Here is an 8,597-nt window from a genome sequence, read left to right on the forward strand (position 1 = left end):
ATACCCCCGAACCCCCCGAGAGGATGTGACGTCAACCCTCCAATTCAAACATGTTCATACAATACTGAATACATTTGAAGCCATTTTGACGTCTATTACCTATGTCAATAAGTTTCTGTTTTTGCAGTGTATTTGTCTTTTGTAGAGATTTTTCATTTATTCTTTACACATAAAATGTCGCCTAAAATCTCACCTAGGGCAGACAATTGTCTAGAACCGGCCCTGGTACTAGGCCTCAAGAGCCTTTCTTGTGCAGATACATAGAAACAAATTGGCGGGGCGCACTTCGCACACACTAAAAAATTCCACGCGCTCCGCGCTCACATAATGCTGGGCCCACATGCCTTAGCACCGCTGCTATGACTCCATCCTAGGGGAAACACTGCACTGTTAAGAACACACAGGACTAGGGATGAGTGTCGAGAACCCGTACTAAGTCAATACCGGTACCTGATTGGACGGTATCGGTATACCGTTAAGCCGCTGGACAAACGGGGCTGCTATCGGTATGTGTTACGTCTACTTCCNNNTTTTTGCAGTGTATTTGTCTTTTGTAGAGATTTTTCATTTATTCTTTACACATAAAATGTCGCCTAAAGGGCAGCAAATTGTCTAGAACCGGCCCTGGTACTAGGCCTCAAGAGCCTTTCTTGTGCTGACACATAGAAACAAATTGGCGGGGCGCACTTCGCACACACTAAAAAATTCCACGCGCTCCACGCTCACATTATGCTGGGCCCACGTGCCTTAGCTCCGCTGCTATGACTCCATCCTAGGGGAAACACTGGTGTTATTATTATGACCCTAAATAATAACCATGAAAGCCTTCGCAAATCAAGAAAGGCCACATTTATTGTACTACATTGTACTAAACTCCAATGTATTGCAAAAACCTACCATCTGAGCTTGAGACTACTTTCTCTTTTCAAGTGCTTTCTTCCACACCATCTTGACTCACATTGTTTATTATTACATTACATGTCACTTGTTAGACGCTTTTATCCAAAGCGACTGACATACTCAATACCAATACCAATACTCAATACCAGGGACACAACGACATGCTGACTGCAGTGGGACTCCAACTTGCTTGTTTAGTTGCAAGTAAAACATAATTCAGGGTTTTTACGGCCATTAAAAACCTGGAAAAGTCATGGAAATTGAAAATGCTAATTCCAGGCCCTGGAAGAGTTATGGAAAACAATATTTTTCCCAAAGCTTTGGAAAAGTCATGGAAATGTAACTAAAGTTGCATCAAATATAATTTATATTTTATCTAATCACCGAAATAGAATACTATAATGATAATAAATTCTGTATCGTATAGTAATGAAACGTAAAATGGCATTTAACTGTCGAGGTATTTTGCTGGTGAGAGATTTTAGTGGCTTTAGCGTGTAGAAGCTAATAAGCCTACTATTGGATTTGTTTTAGATTAGGCACAACATGTTTCATATGCAGACCTTATTTTTCCTGTTCCATGTTAAAATAAACCATTTTCAGTGGTTCTGCTGAGAATTGTTTTGGTCATGGAAAATTAGGTAAAGGTCATGGAGAAGTCATTGAAAAGTCATTGGTGAAAAAGTGTATGAACCCTGATAATTACTATGTGTCTGTACTCTCAGGTGTTCCTCAAGTACTACCACGTGGAGCATCTGAACCTGATGGTGCAGCAGGCCACTCAGCGGATCATCCTGCTCCAGGCTTACGTCCGAGGCTGGCTGGGAGCCAAGCGATACCGGCGGACATTAAAGGAGCGAGAACAGAGTGCTCTGGTGCTGCAGTCAGGTTAATACACACTCTGTCCACTAGTAGAACATGCAGCAGTTGTTATACCTTTCCATGGCAGCTCACGTTTTAACGTTTGTTTCCCACTCTCCAGCTTACAGAGGTCATAAGGTTCGGAAGAAGACGGCCGATGACAAAAGCAAAGCCAAGTTTGAGGCCTTCATTGTCCAGTTTCAGGCTGGTAAGAACAGGATCTAATCTATCCGATACAATCTAAGCTCAGTGTGTGTTGCATTGGCTGACGTTCCCCTTTTCGCCTTCTCCAGTGTGCAGGGGCTATCTTGCAAAAAAGAAATACAAGGAGTTGGTAGATGAGAAGAACAAAGCTGCAACCAAGATTCAGGCTCGCTACCGAGGGCACAAGGAAAGGAAAAGCTTCAAAAGAAAACAGTATGAGAGATATTATATTAACATAACATAGCATGGAAAGAAAAGATGTTTATTGTTTTGTGATACAAACGTACCCATTTTGTTTTAAGGGAAGAGAAAGCAGAGAAAGCCCTTCAAGAAAAAGAGGCAGAAGAAGCAGCCAAGACCCCCAACGGAGAAGACTCCACTGCTGCCGTCAACGAAGCGGGTAACGAGGAAGATGAAACTAAAGCCGCTGTGGTTCTCCAGAGCAACTTCAGGGGCTACAAAGAGAGGAAAAAGTTTAAGGAGAGGAAAAAGACGATGGCCGGGGCTGAATTAGAGTCGCCACTTGACGCAGTGGCGGAAGAAAAAGTTGGGCAAGAGTCTACCAGCAAAGAAGAGCAAGAGGGAAAGACAGCTGAGGAGAATGACGACGAGGAAGAGAGCACGTATGAAGCAGAGGAGAACGATGACAGCGATCACACACAGGTGCCGGAAGATGATTCCGAAATTGCAGATGTAGCAATGATTGAAGTAGCCCTGTCAGCAGATGCTGGAAAAGAAGGGCAGGAGGAGGACAAGAGGGAGGAGAAGGGAGAAGAAAACGCTGCAGGAGAAGAAGCCGTCAATGTGGAGGAAGAAACCAAGGCTGCCACTGTCCTCCAGAGTAACTTCAGAGGTCACAAAGAGAGGAAGAGGTTGCAGGACGAAGGCAAGATCCCAGCTAGGAAACAGAAAGCAACAAGTCCTGCTGGTGAAGAAGAACAGCCCACGGTGAGCACGGGAGAGGAAGAGGTGCACGCTCCAGCAGAGGGAGTATCAGACAAAGAAGAATCCAACGAAGCTCAAGGTGCGTCAGGTGACCAAGATGAGGCCAAAGCAGCAGTGGTGCTCCAGAGCAACTTCCGCGGCCACAAGGAGCGCAAACGACTCGAGGAGGAAGGCAAGATCCCGAAGAGGAAGAAGAAGGAAGTGGAAGAGCCTCCGAAGGAAGGACAACAGGTAACGCCAGAAGAATCAGTGCCAGAATCCCAGCAGGATGCTTCCCCGGAGAACTCGGGGGGACTGGATGAGGAGAAAGCTGCTACAGTCCTCCAGAGTAACTTCAGAGGACATAGGGACCGAAAGAAGCTGAAAGCAGAGAGAGAGAATCAAACAACGGAAGAGTCAGCGCATGATGCAGAGGAGGAAGCTAAAGAGGAGGCAGAGGAAGAAGCCCTGGGTGTTGGGGACGTGACGATTGAAAGGAAAGACGAGACAGATGCTGAGAGAGAGAGGCTGGAGGAAGAGCAGGCCGCAGTGAAGATCCAGAGCAACTTCAGAGGGTACAAAGACCGGAAGAACCTGAGGGCCAACAAGCAGACAGCACAGACAGAAGCTGCCCAACTAGAGAGCTTCTCCAAAGAGGTATAATTATTAAACATTACTATTACTCTGTCCCCACCAATCATCCTTTTATCCACTTACATATTCCCTTTTTATCAAATCTCTTTAACAGATCGCAAAGACTTCTCAGGACTTCATGTCGCTGCAGCTTAAGTTAAATGAGATCATCCAGGCCCATCAATCAAACCCAGAGAACAATGGCATGTTTGTGAGAGGAAAAGCGATGAATGGCTATCCTCCTCAGAATCAACAATCAGGTAAGATAATTCAGAGATTAGCTCAGGAAAAAGAAACATCATAAAGCAATAAAATATAATTCAAAATGATGGCGCGGATTGACCCGAGGTTAATGTTCATTTTTGGTTGTGTTAAAGCGCTGAGTCGTCAGATAATTGAAGAAGACAAGGGGGCTGTCGAGGGCAGACATGTATCTATTATTTTTTGTCTATTCATTCTTCAGTGTTTTTCCAAGGGTTGTCCGTCAACGGCTAAATGACGTTGATACACATCCACCCAGATAACCCAGAGTGCAACTGTGTCATTTCCTGCTACACTGAAAAGAAAAGAAAGGATCGTCTAAAGCCCTGTTTTTAAATATCCAGGATTTGAGGCAGGATGAATTACTGCTTTTCCGGGTTTTATAATGTCAAAGCTGTGTGGTCCCACACTGTACTTGTTTTCTTTATGCAAAAAAAGAAAAAAGGGAGCAGAGATTTTTAATAACGTCTTGTAACAGACTTTGATGTTATCGACGTCCGCCCCTCTCTTTTCTCTCGTGTGGCTTGATTAGATCAGGAAACCTGTGAAAGTCAAGTGCCAACACAGGACGCGCTTCTCAACCAAATGTGTCATCAAAAATAAAAGTTGATTTGCACAGGCGATAGGTGTAATTGCTTTCGGGGTGGTGAGCGAGGGGAGACAGCAAATTGAAAGTTCACCGTCCTATTAAAACGGAACTAGCAGCTGTAATGTCGCCAGCATCATGGTTTAAGATTTATGAGAAAAATAATGTCATAATTATGTAATACTGATGATTGACTTTTCTTAGCTGGCATCATGATTATTCTACTGTTAATTAGATTTTCAGTTGCCATTTTAAGTGGTATGTTTGCTTAATTGCATCTGTCTGATTCTCAGCATTTAAATAAGTTGTGTGCATGATTTGTAATAAACTCATAGTAAAAGTTGCAATCCCAACTTCATGTGGAGTTCACTTCCTGTCACAGACAATTTTGAGTAACCACAGTCTTTCCCTAACCTTAGCCAATGGGTTTAGGTAAACCTAACCTGCTTACAAGTTCCCAACCTTCTAAAGTCATCATTGTTAGTAGAGAGGAGCCAAATAATGTTAGTTACACATCTTAATCTCTTTATAATGTTTTATTACATCAGCCATCAGGAGAATTGTACAATATCGCAGGTATACAGGCTTAGTTAAAGGGGCCCTATTAAGATTTTTGGGGTTAAAATCCCAAAGTAACATGTTGGCCAAAACGTCAACACATTGTACGTGATAGGCTAAGGGGCAGGACATCTCTTAGCAGTTGACCAATCACAAACAAAGAGACGGGAAGCTAACCAATCAGAGCAGAGTGGGCTCTGGTTTCAGACAGAGGGTGAAAAGAGGTGCTGCAGTATGAGACAAATAAAGACCTTTTTGAACATCAAAGTAAGGAAAAATACAAATATGAGTCTGAACATTTACATAACAAGCTAAATGACTTACATGCAGTTGCAGTTGTGCGTTTGGATGTACTTCTCCCTGATTTAATTGTGATTACCAAAATAGACCTTTGTCTAAAACAGTACTTCACAGAGAGTTTCCAGTAGAGTACAGATGTTGCTTCAATCCGGGCACGTTTGCCCTTTACATGCTTTTCTTGCACAGCACACTGCCTGAGGTAAAGCAGAATAAATTATCTTTGTTATTTCCGAGGGCCAGTGCGATTTCCTCATTAATGATTCTCCTCAGCCCCTCTTTGTCATTTCTCCATTGACAGTCCTAAGCTGTACATTTCATTGCAACAATAAACCTCATCAGAATCATTTGTGTCACTTACAATGAAAGCAGAAGAAGGCCAGTCACATTGTTCTCAATGGGGAAAGGTCGTCAAATGTTAATCACGTTATGTGGGCAAGCCTTTTTCAAACAATTATTGCAGGAATTAATAAGAGGGTGTGGGAAATTGGCTTTGGTTGTTTGAGCAATACAGAATGACCTTTTTAGATGCAGTTGTTCAATAATATTCCAAACTTTTACACCTCCTACCTGAGAGATTCTGAACATGACGGATGGCCGAGTGTTTTCCTCTTGCGTGAACAGTGATTAATAATAAGCGACAAGCAAAGGTCATTGTAATATGTTTATAATGGCAAAAACAATCACATGCCCAAAGAGGAACATGGTAACAGTGTCAGCCATGACATGTATGATGGATTGCAACACATCCACTACTGTATGGAGGTGATGTGCATGAGAGGTGGTCCAGCGGGACACAAACACATCTCTCTCTTTGTGTTCGATTCAACGCAGGTCACAAAGTTATTGGATGCTGTTTGTTGTTGTCAAAGGTTGACACGTAATCTCTGTTGGAAAATTCAAACTGGACCAAGGCCTTAGGGTTAAACGGCAGTGTGTATCTCCATACATAACCCTAAGGCAGTTCAATAGGAACAACAAAGTCATAGGTCACTGTGGTATCACACTCAATAGTCTCTTTCCAGCCAGCCGTGTATGTAATGATCCCACTGGCTGTTTGATCATGATGTGCTGCAGAAGGGAACACGATGACCAAAGATGATATACAATATGTTCAAATTACTGACAAACCCCTAACACTAACATGACCCTTTATTTGTATGTAGTTTTCTCATCCTCCTTTATAATCCATTCATAGTGAAATAAAACAGGCAACTTTACATCATGTTGTAGGGGTCAAAGATTTCTGCAGATATTAGAACCTCATTAAACTAAATACACTAAAACTTGTAATTTTGTAAAACGTAATCCACATTTTGAAGAAAGATCTCTTTGAATACCTTGGAAGTCTACAGTTTTTAAGGTGGTATGTATGTATCTTAACATCGTGTTTAGTTCCAGTCACTGACCTTTGTGATATGAAATAACCAAAATAAAAAAATGTATAAGAAACAAAAGCAAAATCCTTTCCAAATGTATATTACACTGAAAAATAACAATTATTGTCCTTGTATCTTCATTACACCTTTTGGATAAGTGTAAACATAAAAGCAGATGTTCATTTCTTTGTGTGTAGAAATCAGAACTCATTACCAGGCCTTTGCGTATCAAAACGCAATGCAAATGCATACCGAAGACATTTCAAATCTTATTAAAAGGCAATTTAGTAAATGAGCTATTTGAAGGTACTGTACACCAAAAAGTGAGTCAAAGCACTTCATTAAAGTCTGCTTTAAACAGAATCGTTATGATGTGTAAAAGTGATGTCAAGGTTCAGGTTCCTTTCAGTGTCCATGTATTTGTACTCTTCTGAATCCTTACCCAGCTACTTTACCGACACTCAACATATTAGCACTGTCTGATGTCGTTAACAGACTATGTTCATTTTCAGCCGAGAAGAGACAGTCGAGGACCCCCCGCAGGACCCAGCAGCCAAAAGACCCTCAACACCCCGGAGGACCTCTACCTATCTACAACCTAATTCATGTGAGTCAGAAAGAATGAATGCAGAACGATTTCAGAATATCTGCAACAACAAGGGCTCTGCTGGCAGCGTGCCCAATGCACTATTGATCACAATATATTTTCTTTTTGTAATACTCCTACTCCATTGCAATATACATAGATCAGCCTATCACCAAAAGTGGTCCCAGAGTTCTTTAGTACATGTCGATGAATCTGTTTGGTTTTTCAATGTGTATTTATTCACATGTGCTCTTTATGTAATAATTGGTAATGTTCCGTGATTTCAGGTAACAATAGCTAACAAGTTTTGCAGCATTTAAGTTTGTTTACCAGTGCCATCAAGTTTGTTTGTTTGTTTGTTTGGATTATTTCAGTTTTATACTGGGGGTAATGCACTTAATCAATAACTAATCAATTAATAACAAGTATTATACATTTGATTAAAGGTTACTCAAGGAAGGACTTTGCGCATAACTACAAAAATAAAAAAAGCAATATACTCGCCCTCGCACCCGTTTTTCCCGACACCGGCTGAGTTTTGAAAATCAGGATACATGTATTTATTATCCTTGCACGATTTTTGCTAACAATACTTTAATAACACAAGTAGACGACGATAGACTTGATTAACTTCTTAACACATTTGATCCAAACGCGAATAAAGATGTAAATNATGAGTATCGAGAACCCGTACTAAGTCAATACCGGTACCTGATTGGACGGTATCGGTATACCGTTAAGCCGCTGGACAAACGGGGCTGCTATCGGTATGTGTTACGTCTACTTCCTTAGTTTAACTTTAAACCATTCTGGTTGGTTGGGAACCCTCATCCCGTGTGATGTATCCGGTTTGAGACCCCTCTGATTGGCCACTGTAAATGCCGCTCGTCATCTCTCTCAACAGCGCTCTTATTATTGTTGTGAGACTCCCTCAGGCATGGCGGACAGAGCGAAGCGATCGAAGGGTGCACTTTAAAAAAATGTAGCTGGCGATAGTGCGAGGTGCAATCTATGTACTCAATTAGTTGCTTGTAAAGGGGGTAACACAAGCAACTAAATTAAGCATTTGCAAACGAGACACTCATTGAATCTAAAACGGTGCAGTGTATTTGACAGCCTAAACAATGTGGCTGCTAGCGATACTGCTAGTGCTAATAGTGCTAGCGGGCTTCAGCCGCGCCGTGTGTAAATGTGATCTGAGCGAAGGCTCGCAGGCAGCTTAGCTGCTGCGCACGGGTAATATGTTTTGTTTACCTGAGTGAGTCTTGCAGGCACATCGCCTTGTCTTTTTTTAGTTTATTAACACTGACAGTGTATTAATGTGAGCTCCTACACCTATAATAATTTGGGCTTTCATTGAATACTTTATAAACCAGTTAAACTTACAGATGTCATTGTGAATTGGAAA

At 41.8% G+C, this 8,597-nt stretch overlaps 1 protein-coding gene across 1 annotated transcript in view; it reads left to right on the forward strand.

The window, feature by feature from the left end:
- The window catches only part of myo3a (myosin IIIA), a 64,264-nt gene that overhangs the window by 43,319 nt on the left and 12,348 nt on the right, over nt 1–8,597 (forward strand). The window contains exons 25-30 of the mRNA XM_010767617.1: nt 1,626–1,788; nt 1,883–1,969; nt 2,055–2,178; nt 2,268–3,546; nt 3,638–3,782; nt 7,116–7,210. Coding sequence (XP_010765919.1) covers nt 1,626–1,788; nt 1,883–1,969; nt 2,055–2,178; nt 2,268–3,546; nt 3,638–3,782; nt 7,116–7,210 — 1,893 coding nt within the window. The remainder of the gene's footprint in view (nt 1–1,625; nt 1,789–1,882; nt 1,970–2,054; nt 2,179–2,267; nt 3,547–3,637; nt 3,783–7,115; nt 7,211–8,597) is intronic.

Source organism: Notothenia coriiceps, unplaced genomic scaffold, assembly GCF_000735185.1.
Source record: "Notothenia coriiceps isolate Sejong01 unplaced genomic scaffold, NC01 NC01_scaffold00004486, whole genome shotgun sequence".
NCBI classification, from domain to species: Eukaryota; Metazoa; Chordata; class Actinopteri; order Perciformes; family Nototheniidae; genus Notothenia; species Notothenia coriiceps.